The sequence below is a fragment of the Cherax quadricarinatus genome, chromosome 41 (genome assembly GCF_038502225.1).
Source record: "Cherax quadricarinatus isolate ZL_2023a chromosome 41, ASM3850222v1, whole genome shotgun sequence".
Taxonomy (NCBI): Eukaryota; Metazoa; Arthropoda; class Malacostraca; order Decapoda; family Parastacidae; genus Cherax; species Cherax quadricarinatus.
In genome coordinates this window covers 9,969,367-9,993,516 of record NC_091332.1, presented here as the reverse complement: position 1 = coordinate 9,993,516, position 24,150 = coordinate 9,969,367, and the positions used below count along the sequence as shown (strand labels likewise).

At 38.1% G+C, this 24,150-nt stretch overlaps 1 protein-coding gene across 1 annotated transcript; it reads right to left on the bottom strand.

Annotated features, from left to right (window-relative positions):
• Positions 1-259: 259 nt before the first annotated feature.
• On the bottom strand, positions 260-17,538 carry LOC128695813 (transmembrane protein 70 homolog, mitochondrial). The gene is made up of 7 exons (XM_053786677.2): positions 17,382-17,538; positions 15,952-16,090; positions 11,006-11,103; positions 10,617-10,746; positions 3,843-4,025; positions 2,213-2,394; positions 260-1,970 (listed from the first exon to the last, which is right to left on the bottom strand). Coding segments are annotated over exons 1-7 (762 nt in total). The 5' UTR covers positions 17,384-17,538; the 3' UTR covers positions 260-1,942.
• Between the last annotated feature and the right edge of the window lie 6,612 nt (positions 17,539-24,150).

Sequence of the window (24,150 nt, the reverse complement as noted above, 5' to 3'; positions counted from 1 at the left end):
ACTTTACAGCGATTTTTGCTGTACAGCAGTAGCCTGGAACCTAACCTGCTGTATAAGTATGGCCTGCCTGTATATAACTTCCTACAAAGGCAAAGTGACCCAAATTAAGAAAACATTCTCATCATCACTCACTTTCATGCTGCCTTTCCAGGACATGCATCATGATCCAAGCAATGCACCACTGGCAAGTGACTAGGTGTTCAATGTTCATGATGTGGTAAAATGGTTAAGAGGATGAATATTTAAAATATGTTCATAATTAGTCTTATTGTTTCATTTGATATAGCTGATATTTTCTATTTTTACATTATGTACATTTATTAATGGTTCAGAACTGTCAAAAAAATGTCTTCATGAAAAATGTTAAAAAAAAAAAATACAATCTCTTGTTAACTAAATGACAATAAAGTTAGGCAAATTGTTTGATAGAAGTTGAAGGAATAAATTTGAATAGATGTATGCTGAAAACAAACAACATTTTTACAATCAATGTTCTAACAGTATAAATGATTTCCTATAATACTGTACATTTTTTTTTTTTTAACAAGTTGACCATCTCCCACCGAAGCAGGGTGACCCAAAAAGAAAGAAAATCCCCAAAAAGAAATATACTTCCATCATCATTCAACACTTTCACCTCACTCATACATAATCACTGTTTTTGCAGAGGTGCTCAGAACACAACAGTTTAGAAGTATATACATATAAAGATACACAACATATCCCTCCAAACTGCCAATATCCCAAACTCTTCCTTTAAAGTTCAGGCATTGTACTTCCCATTTCCAGTACTCAAGTCCGGCTATATAAAAATAACCAGTTTCCCTGAATCCCTTCACCAAATACCATTCGTTTCCATTCACTCCTATCTAACACGCTCACGCACGCTTGCTGGAAGTCCAAGCCCCTTGCCCACAAAACCTCCTTTACCCCCTCCCTCCAACCTTTTCGAGGACGACCCCTACCCCGCCTTCCTTCCCCTACAGATTTATATGCTCTCCGTGTCACTCTACCTCGATCCATTCTAAATGACCAAATCACCTCAACAACCCCTCTTCAGCCCTCTGACTAATACTTTTATTAACTCCACACCTAATTTCCACACTCCGAATTCTCTGCATAATATTTACACCACACACTGCCCCTAGACAGGACATCTCCACCGCCTCCTCGCTGTAGCATTTAAAACCCAAGCTTAACACCTATATAAGAGTGATGGTACTACTATACTTTCATACATTCCTTTCTTTGCCTCCATAGATAACATTTTTTGCCTCCACATATACCTCAATGCACCACTCACCTTTTTTCCTTCATCAATTCTATGGTTAACTTCATCCTTCATACATCTATCCGCTGACACATCAACTCCCAAATATCTGAAAACATTCACTTCTTCTATACTCCTCCTCTCCAATTTGATATCCAATTCTTCTTTATCTAAATCATTTAATACCCTCATCACCTTACTCTTTTCTATGTTCACTTTCAACTTTCTACCTTTACATATATAAGTAATGTGCCTGGAAATTCTTGAAATTTCTAGACATGGCAACTATTTTGTGCCTGATTTGATGTAATATATACTGGACACAACTTTAACATAATTTCTGTGTAAGTATTAAAAAATTATCTTATCATTATTGCCCTTTTAGAAATTTTGGCAATTTTTTTTTTTTGTATTACATTCATTTTTGTTTCTGAAGATTTTGACCTAAAAACTTCCTATAAAGACTCCTACATAGCAGGGATTATACATTCATGTCTTCATAAAAAATTATCCTACTCTACATGATTATATAAACTTAGGTATATCCATTAAAGGTAAATGACAAAATCTCTTTATTATTAAAATGAAAAGAGCTAAACAAGTGTACTGAAATATACCATTAACAACAAACCTTAAGTCTTGTCCTTAAATGTTCTCTCTTTTTGGCACTTGTCAGTAGCACCTGCCCTTCATCCACACACTAAAACAGAATTACAGCAATTTCAAGAAAAATGACTGAATTTTATCTTGTTCTTCTAACCAGCAACTTCAAAGAATCAATTTTTTTTTTTTTAACATTTTCCTTCATAAACATATCTGACAACAAATTTGTTGATTATGATCTATTGCAAATTTGATATTTCAAATATACTTTTATCTGCAAAATATATTTATATTAAAAACTTTTGGTAAGAGAATCAGTAATAATTAATGACTTCTCACTCTTTCTTTTCTGGTTCTCCCAAATGAAAATTGACTGGTTTATTGTAGCCCATTAGACGTCCATAATGTTCCAAGTCTTCAAACATATTTGGATCTACAAACAACGGTCGATCTTTGACAAGGAATGTTGTAAACATCCCGGGAACATCTGGTACTTTAACGTCATCTATATGGAAATGTATCTGTTAAAAAGAGATTAATATATTAATGATACAAACTATTACTATTTATTACAGTACTGGCTATCAAAAAAAATCTATTAACCTCAATGAATACTAGAGCTAAATTAACTCACACACAAACTAGTATGTTGCCCAAACTTTTGTGCATTTATAACTATTGCTCATTATCTTTAAACAGTTTTAATACAATTATATTAAAAATGCTAAACTTTTAAATTTAAAACATACAAATTTTCATAAAACGTTTTAGAAACTGCAACTCGCCCCTACCAACAGTCTAAACCAAAATGCTATAAGATCTAAAGACAATTAGTGATGATAAAAACTTAAGTACAGAATGTACCAAGTGTACATTCAACAGCAAAATAGTTTCAATCCTTTCATATACCTCTGACTTAGATTTTCATCCAAGTCATAGGTATATAAAAGATGGAAAGATTACTTAAACTTACACAATCATATACGTATAGTACAGTAGGGCCCCGTTTTACGTTGTTCCGCTAATACAGTGATTTCTAACTATGACCAAAACTTAATGTATGAAGAGCGGTCTTTCTAATACGGCGCACCCCACCCGGTTTGTTTACATTCTCTATGAGCACATATCTCTATTATGTCTGGAAATTTTTCAGAATTTCAAGTGTTTTGCATATTTTATATGTCTTCTGATAATTATACTTACATGCACCTGTACCTAAATATACTTACACACTGTGCTGGTGTGCAGGTACACACTAAAATCACTAAGAGTCTCTCTACTCGACGCCAAATAATCTCTTGGACACATTAAATGTCGTATAATACGTTAATATAGACATTTCCATTAATCCATCTATGATATTTTTTCAAAATTATGTGTAATAAACATGCTACATAACATATAAACATAATACATACACCCACAGTATAAAATTTGACATAAATATGAGCTCTGTTTACCAAGCGGTCTGCAAGAGTGTTGGAAGAATTATGCTTTCTCTAGTCAAACACCAGTTACTTAACTGTAGAAAAATATTCCTTTTGTATGCCTTCAATCTATCTTTAGCTATTCATGACCCTTGTCATGGTGATGCTGCAGAGCAACTCCCATAAGAGTGCTGTCAGGGTCAAATAAATTATATTCACTGGAACACTCCCATAAGAGTGCTGTCAGGGTCAAATAAATTATATTCACTGGAACATGCCAAACCAGTAAGGGTCAAGTAGCAGCTTGAAATAAAGCCAACGAGTTATCCACTTAACAGTACTGTTTGTTGTCCTTGAAATATTATTTCCTGCCCTTTCTATTATCTTTTGGTATTTATAGTTGAATAATAATTTTAATTATTTATTTTTCTAGTTTTTATACAACTGCCATTTTCTATATACTACACTGTTTCCATTTTACTTCACTTCAACTTTTGTCCCAGATTATTATCCAGTGTGTTGTAAAACATATACAGCATTACCTTTTTCCTCCTCAAGAAGAATGACAGAGTAGTGGCTGAGTACATATCTTTCTCTGGATCATATTCTAAGCAGGTCACATACTTCTTTGTAATCCAGTGAATGATCAACGGAGTGATGAAGGTAAAGAATCCAACAAAGGAACCGACAGCAAGAATCACTCCCATTTGAGTCCCTACCACTTTCTGAAATATATGAAAAAATTTCAGTCAGTGATGTTTACAATATCAAGAATCTTCTTTCAACGCACCAGTTGCATCCCACTGAGGCAGGGTGGCCCAAAAGGAAAAACGAAAGTTTCTTCTTTTAAATTAAGTAAAACATACAGGAGAAGAGGTTACCAGCCCCTTGCTCCTGGCATTCCAGTCGCCTCCTACAACACGCATGGCTTACGGAGGAAGAATTCTGTTCCACTTCCCCATGGAGAAAAGTGGAAATAAAAAAGAAAAAGTACTAGCAAGAAAATAGAAGAAAACTCAGAGGGGTGTGTGTATATATACGTACTTGTACATACATGCATGTGTAGTGTGACCCAAGTGTAAGTAGAAGTAGCAAGACGTACTTGAAATCTTGCATGTTTATGAGACAGAAAAAAGATACCAACAATCCTACAGGCTTTTGTTTTACACTCACTTGGCAGGACGGTAGTACCTCCCTGGGTGGTTGCTGTCTACCAACCTACTACCTACGATATCAAGAATATCCAAGTAATATAAAGACTAAGATTCACCTCTGCACAATTGTTTACTACAAGTTTAATTTAGTTTCATTATATAATAATTTTCTAGGTAGTAGGTTGGTAGACAGCAACCGCCCAGGGAGGTACTACCATCCTGCCAAGTGAGTGTACAACGAAAGCCTGTACGTGTAATTGTTTTACATGATGGTAGGATTACTGGTGTCTTTTGTCTGTCTCATAAACATGCAAGATTTCAGGTACGTCTTGCTACTTCTACTTGCACTTAGGTCACACTACACATACATGTACAAGCATATATATACACACACCCCTCTGGATTTTCTTCTTTTTTCTTTCTAGTTCTTGTTCTTGTTTATTTCCTCTTACTTCCATGGGGCGGTGGAACAGAATTCTTCCTCCGTAAGCCATGCATGTTGTAAGAGGCGACTAAAATACCGGGAGCAAGGGGTTAGTAACCCCTTCTCCTGTATATATTACTAAATGTAAAAGGAGAAACTTTCGTTTTTCCTTTTGGGTCACCGTGCCTCGGTGGGATACGGCCGGTGTGTTGAAAGAAAGAAAATATAATAATTTACTGAAAATTCATACCTTTAAAAAATTTTGTCATTTTGCATGCTAAACAATCATTAACAATAAAATTGTCACCATAACAAATGCAACATTAATAAGTGCATTACATCCTTAATAACAATCTCTTCACAGAGAGATTTAAGATAAATATTAGTCACAATGTGCCAAAGCACTGAGTGCTCTAAACAATCAAAGTATTCTTCATATTCCAGAGCTATTTACCTACCTACCTACCCCTAGTATACAACATGATATTAGACAGCAACCACAAAGGGAAGTACTTCTGTCCTGTCAGATGATTGTGAAACAGAAACCTGTTTGTAACTGTTTTACATGATGGTAGGATTGCTGGTGTCTTTTTCTTTCTCATAAACACACTAGATAACAGGGATATCTTGCTACTCCTACTTACACTTTGGTCACACTTCACAGACACGCACATGCATATATATATACATACATCTAGGTTTTTCTCCATTTTCTAAATAGCTCTTGTTCTTTATTTCTTCTATTGTCTATGGGGAAGTGGAAAAGAATCTTTCCTCCGTAAGCCATGTGTGTCGTATGAGGCAACTAAAATGCCAGGAGCAATGGGCTAGTAACCCCTTCTCCTGTAAACATTTACTAAAAAAGAGAAGAAGAAAAACTTTATAAAACTGGGATGCTTGAATGTGCATGGATGTAGTGTGGATGACAAGAAACAGATGATTGCTGATGTTATGAATGAAAAGAAGTTGGATGTCCTGGCCCTAAGCGAAACAAAGCTGAAGGGGGTAGGAGAGTTTCGGTGGGGGGAAATAAACGGGATTAAATCTGGAGTATCTGAGAGAGTTAGAGCTAAGAAAGGGGTAGCAATAATGTTGAAGGATCAGTTATGGAAGGAGAAAAGAGAATATGAATGTGTAAATTCAAGGATTATGTGGATTAAAGTAAAGGCTGGATGCGAAAAGTGGGTATAATAAGCATGTATGCACCTGGAGAAGAGAGGAATGTAGAGGAGAAAGAGAGATTTTGGGAGATGTTAAGTGAATGTATAGGAACCTTTGAACCAAGTGAGAGAGTAATTGTGGTAGGGGACCTGAATGCTAAAGTAGGAGAAACTTTTAGAGGGTGTGGTAGGTAAGTTTGGGGTGCCAAGTGTAAATGATAATAGGAGCCCTTTGATTGAACTTTGTATAGAAAGGGGTTTAGTTATAGGTAATGCATATTTTAAGAAAAAGAGGATAAATAAGTACACAAAATATGATGTAGGGCAAAATGACAGTAGTTTGTTGGATTATGTATTGGTAGATAAAAGACTGTTGAGTAGACTTCAGGATGTACATGTTTATAGAAGCATCAGGGAAGAGAGAGGTGAAGGTTTATAAACTAAAAGAGGAGGCAGTTAGGGTAAGATATAAACAGCTATTGGAGGATAGATGGGCTAATGAGAGCATAGGCAATGGGGTCGAAGAGGTATGGGGTAGATTAAAAATGTAGTGCTAGTGTGTTCAGCAGATGTTTGTGGTTACAGGAAAGTGGGTGCGGGAGGGAAGAGGAGCGATTGGTGGAATGATGATGTAAAGAGAGTAGTAAGGGAGAAAAAGTTAGCATATGAGAAGTTTTTACAAAGTAGAAGTGATGCAAGGACAGAAGAGTATATGGAGAAAAAGAAAGAGGTTAAGAGAGTGGTGAAGCAATGTAAAAAGAGAGCAAATGAGAGAGTGGGTGAGATGTTATCAACAAATTTTGTTGAAAATAAGAAAAAGTTTTGGAGTGAGATTAACAAGTTAAGGAAGCCTAGAGAACAAATGGATTTGTCAGTTAAAAATAGGAGAGGAGAGTTATTAAATGGAGAATTAGAGGTACTGGGAAGATGGAGGGAATATTTTGAGGAACTGTTAAATGTTGATGAAGATAGGGAAGCTGTGATTTCATGTATAGGGCAAGGAGGAATAACATCTTGTAGTTATGAGGAAGAGCCAGTTGTGAGTGTGAGGGAAGTTTGTGAGGCAGTAGGTAAAATGAAAGGGGGTAAGGCAGCTGGGATTGATGGGATAAAGATAGAAATGTTAAAAAAAGGTGGGGGATGTAGTTTTGGAGTGGTTGGAGCTATTATTTAATAAATGTATGGAAGAGGGTAAGGTACCTAGGGATTGGCAGAGAGCATGCATAGTTCCTTTGTATAAAGGCAAAGGGGACAAAAGAGAGTGCAAAAATTATAGGGGGATAAGTTTATTGAGTATACCTGGTAAAGTGTATGGTAGAGTTATTATTGAAAGAATTAAGAGTAAGACGGAGAATAGGATAGCAGATGAACAGGAGGCTTTAGGAAAAGTAGGGGGTGTGTGGACCAGGTGTTTACAGTGAAACACATAAGTGAACAGTATTTAGATAAGGCTAAAGAGGTTTTTGTTGCATTTATGGATTTGGAAAAGGCGTATGACAGGGTGGATAGGGGGGCAATGTGGCAGATGTTGCAGGTGTATGGTATAGGAGGTAGGTTACTGAAAGCAGTGAAGAGTTTTTACGAGGATAGTGAGGCTCAAGTTAGAGTATGTAGGAAAGAGGGAGATTATTTCCCAGTAAAAGTAGGCCTTAGACAAGGATGTGTGATGTCACCGTGGTTGTTTAATATATTTATAGATGGGGTTGTAAGAGAAGTAAATGCGAGGGTCTTGACAAGAGGCGTGGAGTTAAAAGATAAAGAATCACACATAAAGTGGGAGTTGTCACAGTTGCTCTTTGTTGATGACACTATGCTCTTGGAAGATTCTGAAGAGAAGTTGCAGAGGTTGGTGGATGAATTTGGTAGGGTATGTAAAAGAAGAAAATTAAAAGTGAATACAGGAAAGGGTAAGGTTATGAGGATAACAAAAAGATTAGGTGATGAAAGATTGGATATCAGATTGGAGGGAGAGATTATGGAGGAGGTGAATGTATTCAGATATTTGGGAGTGGACGTGTCAGCAGATGGGTCTATGAAAGATGAGGTGAATCATAGAATTGATGAGGGGAAAAGGGTGAGCGGTGCACTTAGGAGTCTGTGGAGACAAAGAACTTTGTCCTTGGAGGCAAAGAGGGGAATGTATGAGAGTATAGTTTTACCAACGCTCTTATATGGGTGTGAAGCATGGGTGATGAATGTTGCAGCGAGGAGAAGGCTGGAGGCAATGGAGATGTCATGTCTGAGGGCAATGTGTGGTGTGAATATAATGCAGAGAATTCGTAGTTTGGAAGTTAGGAGGAGGTGCGGGATTGCCAAAACTGTTGTCCAGAGGGCTGAGGAAGGGTTGTTGAGGTGGTTCGGACATGTAGAGAGAATGGAGCAAAACAGAATGACTTCAAGAGTGTATCAGTCTGTAGTGGAAGGAAGGCGGCATAGGGGTCAGCCTAGGAAAGGTTGGAGGGAGGGGGTAAAAGAGGTTTTGTGTGCGAGGAGCTTGGACTTCCAGCGGGCATGCATGAGCGTGTTTGATAGGAGTGAATGGAGGCAAATGGTTTTTAATACTTGACGTGCTGTTGGAGTATGAGCAAAGTAGCATTTATGAAGGGATTCAGGGAAACCGCAGGCCGGACTTGAGTCCTGGAGATGGGAAGTACAGTGCCTGCACTCTGAAGGAGGGGTGTAAATGTTGCAGTTTAAAAACTGTAGTGTAAAGCACCCTTCTGGCAAGACAGTGATGGAGTGAATGATGGTGAAAGTTTTTCTTTTTCGGGCCACCCTGCCTTGGTGGGAATCGGCCATTGTGCTAATAAAAAATAAAAATACATGCCAGGAAAATTCTTGCACTGAGCTCACATCGAATGGAATCTCCTGAAATTACCTTATGTTACTACTGCATTTTCAAATTCAAAGCTTTGCTGTTATACTTTTGTTAACCAAAAATATAATACAATATAAACTTTCCCTGTTTTATGATAGTCAGTCATGTGTAATATCATTGATGTGCAACTACCCAATTTCTACGAGAAATTAGTTTTTTGCATTGTAAAGTTATTTTTACCATACACTTGTCTGCTCCAAGACATTAAGATATTTAAGTAAACCAATGCTCATTTATTGTTCAAAGAATCCCTGTGCCCAATAAAATAATTCTGTCATATTTATCCATCATATAGCTCTCTAACAAGATGAACTAAATGACCATACAAGTAGCTGGAAAGTACGAAGTGAGCAGATGCTCAGAGCAACTCAGAGTAATGAAATACGTATACCATAAAAAAAATTACCTGTATGACCTTACTGTTTGTGCCTTCCTCATCAATGTACATAAAATGTTTGTTTACTTATGATACTGTACTAGAATCTAGGAGAAATAAACAACTGGGCTACTAAAGAAAATGACATACTTACATATGTTTATAAGGGCTATACAATGGCATAAACAGAATGAGAGAGTAGCTGATAATATACTATAGAGGCACAGGGTTGCCATACCCTACCCTACCTGAGCCGGTGACCTGTTTTCCCTACACTCATTATGAAGAGGGGATACATATTGATTTTGTACACAAGAAAAAGTCAATTTATAGCTAGTAATATATGGCATACCACACTGTCCTTCAGAAACAATAAAATAAACAGAAGATTCTCTGTGAGGTTAGATTAAATTAATTTAGATTAACTCAGCCTATATTTACCTACAGTACTGTATACATACTTAATCACTGATAATGAAATTACATAAATTGAATGCATATGTCTGGCAGTGTAAGACATATCTTCAGCCACTGTAATTGTTGGTAACCTCACACTGTTTAAGGTGTAGGATGGGTTGAATATGCAATATTAATTTGACATCTGGGTATCTAGCTCTGATTTTTCATATACAGTGGTACCTCGAGTTTTGAACAGCTCCCAACTCGAACAATTATGTAAGTGTATTTTTGTAAGTGCTTTTGTAAGTGAATTTTTGGGGGTGTGAAATGGACTAATCTAATTCACATTATTCCTTATGAGAACAAATTCGTTCGGTATCGGTACTCGAACAGCCTTCTGGAACGAATTAAGTTCGTAACTCAAGGTACCACCGTAATAGTTTCTACTCTGATAATTAGATGTCATTAAAGGAGTATACCTTTAATTTTTTGTCTTCCTCCAAGGTTTTCATTTATAACTTGAGAATGCTTCATTTGACTGGCCTCTAATTTTTAAAGGTTGTGTACTGTGACTGAACAAAATGGTTATTCAACTACTGGCATGTTGGTTTCTGTGAGATAATTTGAAAAAGCCTCTTCTAATATGGTTAGAGTTTTCAATGCTGCTGTATCCTACTTAGAAGGTTGAAGCTGTAATTACTGCATAAGAGGTAATTTGCTAATTATCATTGGAAATTTAAGCCCAACATCCCACCCCACACTATTCCTGTTGCATACATTGAGGCACAGGGGACTGGGGTTATTGGATTCAGCAATATCTTTCTTAGAGCATGAAATGTCCAAAACAAGTCTAATGAAATCTTTCAAATGTGTCATATAAAAATTCAACCTTCACAGTACACTGTACTAACTGTACTGTACTAACCTGCAGGAGGACGGGCTGTACCATAAGGCCCAGAAAAGAAGTGGAGAGGGAGAATGTTTTCACCATCTTTATTTGAGTTGAAAGAATACCATGATAGATTTCCTTCCACGTGCCAGGCCCAATATCAACTCTGATGAAGAACAATTATTTTGTTGAAATTAGATTCATACAGCAAAACAAGTACATACAGTATAATTATTATATCCATATGTAATATTTCTATACAACTGTTTAGAGTATGGGACTATAGTAGTACGTTCTTTAAATGTAAACCATATTCAATCTCTCCATTTAGTTGTACTTATTCCCTCCTCACCCTCATATTTCAGGTATCATACAAAGTGCATGTATATAGCAAAACATATTGGATTGAAATATATATCACCTACTTTGGCTCAGTATTTGAAGAGGACGTCTTTATCTCCTTGTTGCTAAACTTTCGAATAAAAAGCAACCTTTGTGGTGCCTTCCAACAAATTAGCTGTCTCTGTTATAGAATAGTATAGTGTATTACTCAAAAACATATGTATTTTAATTCTAGTTCAAATAACGGATGCAATAAAATGAGTACGTGTATTGTACCTCTTAGGATAGTACGTGTATTAATTTTTATTTCATAACATTTTAGAATGAGTAGGGGATGTGTAGATCAAATGTTTACATTGAAGCATATATGTGAAAAGTATTTAGATAAAGGTAGGGAAGTTTTCATTACATTTATGGATTTAGAAAAGGCATATGATAGAGTGGATAGAGGAGCAATGTGGCAGATGTTGCAAGTGTATGGAATAGGTAGAAAGTTACTGAATGCTGTAAAGTTTTTATGAGGATAGTGAGGTTCAGCTTAGGGTGTGTAGGAGAGAGGGAGATTACTTTCCAGTAAAAGTAGGTCTTAGACAGAGATGTGTAATGTCACCATGGTTGCTTAACATACTTACAGATGGGGTTGTAAAAGTAAATGCTAGGGTGCTGGAGAGAGGGGTGGGATTAAATTATGTGGAATCAAATACAAAATGGAAGTTGACACAGTTACTTTTTGCTTATGATACTGTGCTTTTGGGAGATTCTAAAGAAAAGTTGCAAAGGTTAGTGGACAAGTTTGGGAGGGTGTGTAAAGATAGAAACTTGAAAGTGAAAATAGATAAGAGTAAGGTGATGAGGGTATTACCTGGACTTTACCTGGAGAGAGTTCCGGGGGTCAACGCCCCCGCGGCCCGGTCTGTGACCAGGCCTCCTGGTGGATCAGAGCCTGATCAACCAGGTTGTTACTGCTGGCTGCACGCAAACCAACATACGAGCCACAGCCCGGCTGGTCAGGAACCGACTTTAGGTGCTTGTCCAGTGCCAGCTTGAAGACTGCCAGGGGTCTGTTGGTAATCCCCCTTATGTATGCTGGGAGGCAGTTGAACAGTCTCGGGACCCTGACACTTATTGTATGGTCTCTTAATGTGCTAGTGACACCCCTGCTTTTCATTGGGGGGATGTTGCATCGTCTGCCAAGTCTTTTGCTTTCGTAGCGAGTGATTTTCGTGTGCAAGTTCGGTACTAGTCCCTCTAGGATTTTCCAGGTGTATATAATCATGTATCTCTCCCGCCTGCATTCCAGGGAATACAGGTTTAGGAACCTCAAGCGCTCCCAGTAATTGAGGTGTTTTATCTCCGTTATGCGTGCCGTGAAGGTTCTCTGTACATTTTCTAGGTCAGCAATTTCACCTGCCTTGAAAGGTGCTGTTAGTGTGCAGCAATATTCCAGCCTAGATAGAACAAGTGACCTGAAGAGTGTCATCATGGGCTTGGCCTCCCTAGTTTTGAAGGTTCTCATTATCCATCCTGTCATTTTTCTAGCAGATGCGATTGATACAATGTTATGGTCCTTGAAGGTGAGATCCTCCGACATGATCACTCCCAGGTCTTTGACGTTGGTGTTTCGCTCTATTTTGTGGCCAGAATTTGTCTTGTACTCTGATGAAGATTTAATTTCCTCGTGTTTACCATATCTGAGTAATTGAAATTTCTCATCGTTGAACTTCATATTGTTTTCTGCAGCCCACTGAAAGATTTGGTTGATGTCCACCTGGAGCCTTGCAGTGTCTGCAATGGAAGACACTGTCATGCAGATTCGGGTGTCATCTGCAAATGATTTTAACCCCTTCAGGGTCCAAGGCCCAAATCTGAATTGGTGCCCCAGTGTCCAAGAATTTTAAAAAAAAATTTTTTTATTTTTCTTGTGAAATGGTAGAGAATCTTTTTGTGAAGGTAATAAAACAAAAAGTACGAAATTTGATGGAAAATTGACGAAATTATGCTCTCGCGAATTTTGATGTGTCAAGTGATATTTACGAATCGGCGATTTTGCCGACTTTGACTCCCATTTTAGGCCAATTACATTATTCCAGTCAACCAAATTCTTAGCTATTTTACTAGTATTACTTCTATTCTATCGATTGAGCACAAGAAATCGCCAAGTCAACTGTTTCAACTACAAATTAAAGTGATCAGAAATTGTTAATTTGGCCAATTTTACACAAAGTTCAAAATATTCCAATTTCAAAATAGGGTCCAGAATAAACAATGTAGGTATTCCTGGAACTAAACTAACATTTCCTCTGTTCATTAGTTACGTTTTGAGGCTTTACAAATAAATTCCATTTTTATTTTTTATTCACATAATGAATTTTTATTCACACCAAAAAATAGAAGATTTACCGTTATGCAATACTGTAATAATTGTATAAATATCATCACCATATTTGTGAATGCATATGTGTATTAGACGTGTGAGGTCATTTGTTTACTCTTGAATATCTGCAAAAATTTAACATTTCTGCTACTTTGAGCTCAGTTTCAAGCCATTTCCAGTGCTAAAACCAATCAAAATCATCTTTATTTCTGTGATATGTCTTCCATTCTATCAAATGAGACCAAGAAATCGCAAATAGAACTATAAAAAACATACGAAAAAACACTGCAAAGTCACTGTTTTAATCGAAAAATCATGATTTCAGTTTTTTTCTCTCATTATACACAGCGTGCTGTAGGATCTGTTTTATGTGGTGCACACATACCACATAGATGTATTCTCTCATATCTAGGCCCAAATGTACCACTCACAGTTTATCAGAGTGAGCTGAGCTCATGACGTAGATCTACGGTTTGGACCCTGAACGTAAAGCCGTAGATCTACGGGACGGACCCTCAAAGGGTTAATAAAGAAAAATTGGATATCACATTGGAGAGAGGGAGTATGGAAGAAGTGAATGTTTTCAGATATTTGCGAGCTGACCTGTCAGCTGATGGGTTTATGAAGAATGAGGTTAACCATAGAACTGATGAAGGAAAAAAGGTGATTCGGGCATTGAGGTATCTGTTGAGACAAAAAACGTCATCCATGGAAGCAAAGAAGGGAATGTACGAGAGTACGGTGGTACCAACACTCTTATATGGGTGTGAAACATGGGTTGTAAATGTTACAGCGAGGAGGTGGCTGGAGGCAGTGGAGATGTCCTGTAAATGGGCAATGTGTGGTGTAAGTATTATGCAGAGAATTCAAAGTGTGGAAATTAGGAGGAGGTGTGGAGTTACTAAAAGTATTAGTCAGAGGGATGAAGAGGGCCGTTGAGGTGGTTTGATCATTTAGAGTGAATGGAACATAGTAGAATGACTTGGAGAGCGTATAAATCTGTAGTGGAAGGATGGCAAAGTACGAGTCGTCCTCAAAAAGGTTGAAGGGAGGGGGTAAAGGAGGTTTTGTGAGTGAGGGGCTTGGATTTTCAAATAGTTTTTGGGACCTGACAAGCTGTTGGAGTGTGAGCAGGGTAATATATTTTGTGGAGGGATTCAGGGAAACCGGTTAGCCGGACTTGAGTCCTAGAAATGGGAAGTACAGTGCCTGCACTTTAAAGGAGAGGTTTGGGATATTGGCAGTTTGGAGGGATGTCTAAGCTGTTGTATCTGAGCACCTCTGCAAAGACAGTGAATGTGCATGAGTGATGGTGAAAGTCTTGAATGATGATGAAAGTTTTTTCTTTCTTTTTGGGTCACCCTGCCTCGGTGGAAAACAGCCGACATGTTAAAAAAAAAATTAAATACGTACTACTAAACAACTGCACCTAATTTATCCATGGCCTCCAATAATTAGAAATTTTGAACAGAATGATTTCTTCAGCTCTATCTGTTTCTGATGTAGATAATAAAGATGGAATCAGATAATTTGCAAAATATGTTTAAAGAAAATGACCAGCAAATACCTGAGTACAAAATAGTTAATAGGATTCATATTCAGTCTCACATGACAGGATTTTTTGTGTCTCCCTGGATGGTTACTGTCCACCAACCACTTTTAAACTAATTTTTTGTTCACCAATGTTTATACAGTTGACCCTTGAACAACGCAGGGATTAGGATCGCCAAGCCCCTGTGCGGTCGAAAAATCTGTGTATAACTTATGACTTCCCAAAACTTAACTACTAATGGCCAACTATTGACCATTAACCTTACAGATAACATAAACAGTTGATTTACACATATTTTATATGTTATATGTATTATACACTGTATTCTTATAATAAAGTAAGCTAGAGAAAAGAAAATGTTATTAAGAAAATCACAAGGAAGTGAAAATACATTTACAATAATGTACTTTAGTTATTGATACTGTAAGTTTATGGTGTCAGCTTACAAGATGAATCATCTGTCTGTCAGTACCTGCATCAATATTGACTTATATGATACAAAACACTGTAGATGTTATATGTATTACTAACACTAAAGTTAATCTTATGCAGTTATGATTTAATATTGCATCTTTACTTCTATTTACATTTCCCTCAACTGCGAATGGCGCATTGTATGATCTGTGAATGTTTGTGTGCGTAAGTTTTGATAAATTTAAACTTTTCATAATAGATTTGCATATATTTTATTGCAGTAAATGATAAAACAGACTAGTATCCACACATTTTTTTTTATGCATTCATGACACGTAACTTTTGCTGACAAGTGTTGTACGGTTTTGTAAAATGAAGTTTTTCAAGTTGCAAGTGTAAATGCTTGTGGGATGAGTCTGCAACACTGCTTGTTTTAGTCAAAAAATCCTCATTACCATATCAGAAGGCTAATGAAGATAATTTCAGGTCAATGAAATCATCTATTATAAGTTGCACTGCTATAATGTTCATAACCATTACAAATTATAAAGATTTCAATGTTGTTTTAAGACTAGTGCATATTGTCTGATAGCTCAACAATACTCCATAACTTTACAGAGTACCACAATAAAATAATCTTTAACTCCTGTATCGTACAGTTCTGCATAACATTTCGGACAGTGTTTTACCTCTTTAATTCTTGTATACAATGAAGCAGTGATAATACATGATGAAACTGATGGTACTTTCAGGAGAGGGACACAGCTATCTCTTGGAAAATGCTGAAGAGGACGGACAAGTCCACATACTCGGGCCATTGTAAATACCCTGTGAATAACAAGAGGTTACACTGTATTAATTTTAGTACTGTATAGTAATGTACAACATAAACATACAACAGCCCTAGCCCAAGCCGAGCTGTAAGGGTAGAAAAGCTATCGAAACTTGTCACAGGTAACAGTTATACATTGAAATTGCATTGTTTTTAACATCATGCATTATCTATACACAGTGAGGATTACCAACAGACCCCTGGTTGTCTTGATAAGTTCCTCAAGTTAGCTCCTGGTCAACTGGACTGTGGCTCATATGTCAAACTGTGAGTATCTAACAGCAACAGCCTGGCTAATCATGCCTTGACCCACCAGGAGCCTTAGACTGGGACTGGGCCATGGTAGCATTGAGCCCCAAAAACATTCTTCAGGTATATCCTTGGCTTAGTCAACATAATGTCACTTTGCATAGTAAGTGTCCGTGGTTCAATCCAGGCAAGGGTGGAAGCACTGGGTGTGTTTCCTTACACCTGTTGTCCCCGTTCACCTAGCAAGCAAGTAGGTACCTGGGTGTTAGTCGACTGGTGTGGGTCGTATTTGGGGGACAAGATTTAAAGACCCCCATTGGAAATAAGACAGACAGTCCTCTATGATGCAGACTTTTTTTTTGGTTATCCTGGGTGACTAACCCTTCGGGGTTAATAATCTAAACAAAATCTTATCTTTCCTTCAAATGTGTCTCATCTAATTAATACTGCAACAATAATAATAGTAATTCATCAATAATAATAATAGTTCATCAATAATAATAATAATAATTTAATAATAATTATAATAATGATAATAATTTTAATTGATTATACATAAATATGGAAAAATAATTTGAAAGCCCATAGTGTGTATACACAACATTTCAAACAATCTAAGATTAGGACTAAGTGCTTCTAGGCAATCAGGTTCATTATTATTATTATAATAAAAAAGGAAAGCCAACAATCAGGTTCAAAGAATAGCCCCTTGTGGGGACAAACATGGCAAAAAAATATATTATACAGTATTCTTGAGGATATACCAAACTCATTAGGGTCATACATTGCCTATGGAATAGGAATTAATCAGGTCTGATCAGGGTAGATCCAATTCCTCAAATTAAAAGCCCTTCAACAGTATGAAAGCCCCCCAAAGGACCCCGATGGCAATAAGTCACTCTGTCTGACTTTTTTGGGTTATCCTAGGTTCTGTACACATATGCTGCTATGTATGATAATCTATTTAACTGTATTTGTGTATACCTGAATAAACTTACTTACTTATTCTCGTTATTAAATCAGAATGTGTTAACTTACATGTAGTGTTGAGGTTGTTAAGGGTCACCGGGGCACAAGCTTACTTCTTGTTGGTGTTTAAGGGTCCTCTTCCCCTCCAAGACTGCCAGTACTTCTGGCAGTTTGGCAGACACACAGATGATGATCAAACTATATGTAAATTATGTGATCAGTTATACTAAGCAAATTTCCTAAATTTGCTTGTAACAGATAAGTGAACTGTAGATATGTAGATATAAATCCATATGTATTCCTGTAACCCTTTGGGGCCTAGTTCCTGGGTTTTTTGTGTATCGATATGTTGTTGCGCTACCGTCCACAGGATGGATGTGAGGTGCACAATAACTAGACACTTCAGTGGCAAAATCTGTAAAAAAAAAATAAGTACAATTATCATACATAGTGTACATTACCTAGGATAACCCAAAAAAGTCAAAGTGACTTGGGTAAGTTTATTTAGGTATAGGTCCACATAATTACAATTATCATACATAGCTCGATTGCTAGCGCACTCAGCTCACACACTGACGTCCGTGGTTCGATCCCCGGTACGGGTGGAAACATTGGGATATGTTTCCTTAGGACACCTGCTGTCCATGTTCATCTAGCAGTAAAACAGGTACCTGGGTGTAAGTCGACTGGTGTGGGTTGCATCCTGAGGTACAAAATTGACCTAATTTGCCCGAAATGCTCTGCTTAACAAGGAACATTTTGTATTGTAGTATGTCACTGTCATCAGCTAGGCCTGTGTACCTGGTACATGTAGAAATAAAAATTATTATATTATGTGCAAATTACCTAGGATAACCCGCAAAAAAGTCAAAGTGACTTAAGTAAGTTTATTTAGGTGCAGAGGTATGATAAAGCTCATGGTTCAGGGAGAGTGACCCAGTAGCGACCAGTGAAGAGGCGGGGCCAGGAGCTTGGACTCGACCCCTGCAACCACAACTAGGTGAGTACATAAGTACAATTATCATACACAGTATCAAGCGAGCAAATTCCCTAGGATAACCCAAAAAAGTCAGACAAAGTGACTTATATCCATTCGGATCCTTGGTGGATATGGCAAAATATTTCATTCTTAATGATAAGTTGTTTGAAATTTTGAGATTGTAGTCTCCTTTTGCGTAGACTATATAAATTAATGAATTGTTTTTGGGAAAAAAAACTGCAACTCATTATAATTATTATAATCATGGGGAGCGCTAAACCCGTAGGATTATACAGCGGCTGTTGGGGGGGGGAATGGAAGGTATTCAGGTTCAATGGAACTGGAGCACAGATCCAATTCCCTAGATCAAGAGCCCCTCTCCAGCGTCAAGGAACCTCCCTTGAGGGGGAGCTGCAACTCAATAATGATGCCTAAATATTTTTTTTATACTTACTTCACATTTTATTGTGTTAATTAGTTATATGAAGCAAATGTAATATAGAAATTGACTATAATATTTTTTTTCGTGACGTAACAATGCCTAGTGGAGTCTGATAAAGACCCATTGTGACTATTATTTTTCCCCAAATCTGGGCGATGACAGGAAGAGGAACAGGAATTCCCTTTGCAGTAATATTCATATAACTTATAATGCATTATATTGTAAATTCATAAATTAGTTTCGCTCACCCTTTTAAAACTAGCAATTTTTTTTATATTTTATGAATTATATTTAACCTATATCTTTTTTTTAAACTTGTTAATACAGATTCTTAAAAGAATAATTCAGACTATATAGTTCTTAAGTGAGATTAAGTTATGCCTGAAATGATGTGTATTTCTAAATATTGTATATTTAGTAAATGCGACCCACAACAGTCGGTTAATACTTACGTACAGTACCTACTTACTGATAGGTAAACAGGGACAGCAGATATAAGGACATATGCCGAACGTTTTCCCAGCACGGTTGAAAAGTTGGGCATATATCCTTCTACTTGCTGTCCCTGTTCACCTAGTAGGTACCTGGGTATTAGTCGACTGTTGTGGGCTGCATCTTGGGGAGTGATGGTATGTTTTAGATAAGGCTGGGCTTTGAAATGAGCTGAGATATGATAATAATAATAACAGCTCTTAACATGTAAAACTGATTTGTGATGGAGTTCTGTTTCATGGCTCTGGTCATCCTGAACATTGAAGTTAAATTTTATTTCACGCTCCTGGTCCTCCTCAACGTTATAGTTTAGTTCTAGTCACCCCTTCCAGATGAAGTTCAATGTGTACAAGTGTATAGTCCTAATGCTTGGTTGTGTACGAATGGTATATAATACCGACAAGATGAGAGTAAGACACATGTGCAACATCTGGGTATCTTTATTGTAGACGTTTCGCCATCCAGTGGCTTTATCAATACAAATACTAGGACATAACTTGAAGACAGTAGAACTATGTACAGAAGATGAGGTAATCAGTCCCTCAACCTAGGAGTAGGTGCGAACAGCACCATAGTCGTGGAGATTCTGAAGCAGAAGAAAGAATCCTGGCGCTTATATAGTAACGTCAGGTGAAGCAGACGAGGGCAAATTCACTGGTAGGCGGGATTCCCCAGTGGAAGTAGGTCCTTCCCAAAGAGATGGGTTAGTAGTAGTAGTAGTTGTCGTAGTCGTGAAGGTTATGTACATGTCCTCAGAATTAAGATTCTTCTGCTTCAGAATCTCCACGACTATGGTGCTGTTCGCACCTACTCCTAGGTTGAGGGACTGATTACCTCATCTTCTGTACATAGTTCTACTGTCTTCAAGTTATGTCCTAGTATTTGTATTGATAAAGCCACTGGATGGCGAAACGTCTACAATAAAGATACCCAGATGTTGCACATGTGTCTTACTCTCATCTTGTCGGTATTATATACCATTCGTACACAACTTGTCAGACACTGCAACATCATGGAATCTTAATTCTGAGGACATGTACATAACCTTCACGACTACGACAACTACTACTACTACTAACCCATCTCTTTGGGAAGGACCTACTTCCACTGGGGAATCCCGCCTACCAGTGAATTTGCCCTCGTCTGCTTCACCTGCCGTTACTATATAAGCGCCAGGATTCTTTCTTCTGCTTCAGAATCTCCACGACTATGGTGCTGTTCGCACCTACTCCTAGGTTGAGGGACTGATTACCTCATCTTCTGTACATAGTTCTACTGTCTTCAAGTTATGTCCTAGTATTTGTATTGATAAAGCCACTGGATGGCGAAACGTCTACAATAAAGATACCCAGATGTTGCACATGTGTCTTACTCTAATGCTTGGTAATGACAATTACCCGCGAAGTTATAAATTAGGTGAAGTAGAGCTTGATCATACAGAATGTGAAAAAGACTTGGGAGTCATGGTAAGCAGAAATCTAAAGCCAAGACAGCAGTGCCTAAGTGTGAGCAACAAGGCTAACAGATTACTAGCATTTATTTCAAGAAGTTTAAGTAACAGAAGTCCAAAAGTTATTTTACAGCTCTATACATCACTAGTGAGGCCTCATTTGGATTATGCCGCTCAATTTTGGTTTCCTTACTTCAGGATGGATATAGATTCATTGGAGAACATACAGAGAAGAATGACTAAAATGATTTACTGTATTGGGAATCTCCTGTATGGAGACAGACTTAGAGGCTTGAATCTTCACTCTGGAGAGACGTAGAATGAGGGGAGATATCATCGAAGTGGGCGATGGGCTTAAACAAAGGTGATATTAAAAAGTACTGAGGATGTCGAACCCGGTAAGAACCTGAAATAATGGATTTAAGTTGGATAAATTTAGATTTAGAAAAGACATAGGTGACATAGGTAAGTACTGGCTTTCGAACAGAGTTGTGGATGAGTGGAACAATCTTCCGAGTAGGGTGATAGAGGCTTCGACCTTGGGTGGCTTTAAAAAGAGATTGGCCAAATATATGAGGGGCTGGGTTTGATTGGTGTCGTGGGTATGAAAGTAAATTCTTGGGTAGCTTTGAGTAGTGGTGGTTTTGATAAAGACCTGCCTTGTATGGGCCAGTAGGCCTTCTGCAGTGTTCCTCCATTTTTATGTTCTTATGTTCTCTTTTGAAGGGACTACTGATCACAACAATCTTATCAAACAAAGCATTAGTGAATCACAGCTCACACACAATACTTCATCAAACCTCACCTCAGTGACAGACAACATTATCATTGAAAGTTAAGACACATGTGCAACATCTGGATATCTTTATTGTAGTAGACGTTTCGCCATCCAGTGGCTTTATCAATACAGATTCTAGGACATAATAGGAAGACAGTAGAACTATATACAAAAGATGAGGTAATCAGTCCCTCGGCCTTGGAGTTAGTGTTCACAGCATCGTGGTGGAGGAGAGTCTGGAGCAAAGGCAAGAAGACTGGCGCTTTTTATAGGCGTCAGTGAATGGGACGGGCAGCAGACGAGGTCAGTCACTGGTAGGCGGGATTCCCCAGTGGAAGTAGGTCCTTCCCAAAGAGATGGGTTAGTTGCAGCAGCCGTGAAGAAGGTCTTGTAGATGTCCTCTGAACCAAGATTCCATGATGTTGCAGTGTCTGACAAGTTGTGCAAAGAAAGGTATAAAATACCGACAATATGAAAGTTAAGACACATGTGCAACATCTGGATATCTTTATTGTAGTAGACGTTTCGCCATCCAGTGGCTTTATCAATACAGATTCTAGGACATAATAGGAAGACAGTAGAACTATATACAAAAGATGAGGTAATCAGTCCCTCGGCCTTGGAGTTAGTGTTCACAGCATCGTGGTGGAGGAGAGTCTGGAGCAAAGGCAAGAAGACTGGCGCTTTTTATAGGCGTCAGTGAATGGGACGGGCAGCAGACGAGGTCAGTCACTGGTAGGCGGGATTCCCCAGTGGAAGTAGGTCCTTCCCAAAGAGATGGGTTAGTTGCAGCAGCCGTGAAGAAGGTCTTGTATATAGTTCTACTGTCTTCCTATTATGTCCTAGAATCTGTATTGATAAAGCCACTGGATGGCGAAACGTCTACTACAATAAAGATATCCAGATGTTGCACATGTGTCTTAACTTTCATATTGTCGGTATTTTATACCTTTCTTTGCACAACTTGTCAGACACTGCAACATCATGGAATCTTGGTTCAGAGGACATCTACAAGACCTTCTTCACGGCTGCTGCAACTAACCCATCTCTTTGGGAAGGACCTACTTCCACTGGGGAATCCCGCCTACCAGTGACTGACCTCGTCTGCTGCCCGTCCCATTCACTGACGCCTATAAAAAGCGCCAGTCTTCTTGCCTTTGCTCCAGACTCTCCTCCACCACGATGCTGTGAACACTAACTCCAAGGCCGAGGGACTGATTACCTCATCTTTTGTATATAGTTCTACTGTCTTCCTATTATGTCCTAGAATCTGTATTGATAAAGCCACTGGATGGCGAAACGTCTACTACAATAAAGATATCCAGATGTTGCACATGTGTCTTAACTTTCATATTGTCGGTATTTTATACCTTTCTTTGCACAACATTATCATTAATGATACATCATCATCGACTCTACCAATGTTGTGTCCTGCAAGGCAACAAACATCCTGGGCCCTCTCATATCCCTCTGTATCAGTGTTGTATCAAATAACAGCACCGTACAGCAATACTCGTTGCTAGTGGTACCACTTATGTCTTATCACACCCCAACCCTCACTGCTTTCAACAACGTAATAAAGGATGAGTTTACAATAAGTATATACCTGTATACCTTTGGCTTTGATATACCTCTGAGGGCTTTCTCTAGTCTTCTCATTTCCGCGGCCCGACCCTGTGCCAGGATTGAATAACAACTAATAAACTCACGCTTAATATAATGTATTTGAAAAAAATCATCTAAATAATTTTAAAAATAAGCTTCTAAATTAGTGTAAACCAAATCTTGCAGTGGCCCACATAAAGCAATATGATGTAAAATAGGGAAAGTTTTCTGTTACTCATATTAAACATTGAGAAATAAACACAAGAACACGTATAAAATGAAATAAAACTATAGACAAGGATGTCAGCCACAGCACCGTGTCTTCCTTTGCAGATGACACCCGAATCTGCATGACGGTGTCTTCCATTGCAGACACTGCAAGGCTCCAGGCGGACATCAACCAAATCTTTCAGTGGGCTGCAGAAAACAATATGAAGTTCAACGATGAGAAATTTCAATTACTCAGATATGGTAAACATGAGGAAATTAAATCTTCATCAGAGTACAAAACAAATTCTGGCCACAAAATAGAGCGAAACACCAACGTCAAAGACCTGGGAGTGATTATGTCGGAGGATCTCACCTTCAAGGACCATAACATTGTATCAATCGCATCTGCTAGAAAAATGACAGGATGGATAATGAGAACCTTCAAAACTAGGGAGGCCAAGCCCATGATGACACTCTTCAGGTCACTTGTTCTATCTAGGCTGGAATATTGCTGCACTCTAACAGCACCTTTCAAGGCAGGTGAAATTGCCGACCTAGAAAATGTACAGAGAACTTTCACGGCGCGCATAACGGAGATAAAACACCTCAATTACTGGGAGCGCTTGAGGTTTCTAAACCTGTATTCCCTGGAACGCAGGAGGGAAAGATACATGATTATATACACCTGGAAAATCCTAGAGGGACTAGTACCGAACTTGCACACGAAAATCACTCACTACGAAAGCAAAAGACTTGGCAGACGATGCACCATCCCCCCAATGAAAAGCAGGGGTGTCACTAGCACGTTAAGAGACCATACAATAAGTGTCAGGGGCCCGAGACTGTTCAACTGCCTCCCAGCACACATAAGGGGGATTACCA

Bases quoted from the DNA above. Each gene is read 5' to 3' on its own strand.
- LOC128695813 (XM_053786677.2), bottom strand. The intron at 11,104-15,951 runs GTAAAACACTGT...ATTCTATAACAG, and splicing joins TGTATACAAGAATTAAAGAG to AGACAGCTAATTTGTTGGAA. The intron at 1,971-2,212 runs GTGAGAAGTCAT...ATTCTGTTTTAG, and splicing joins GGAGAACCAGAAAAGAAAGA to TGTGTGGATGAAGGGCAGGT.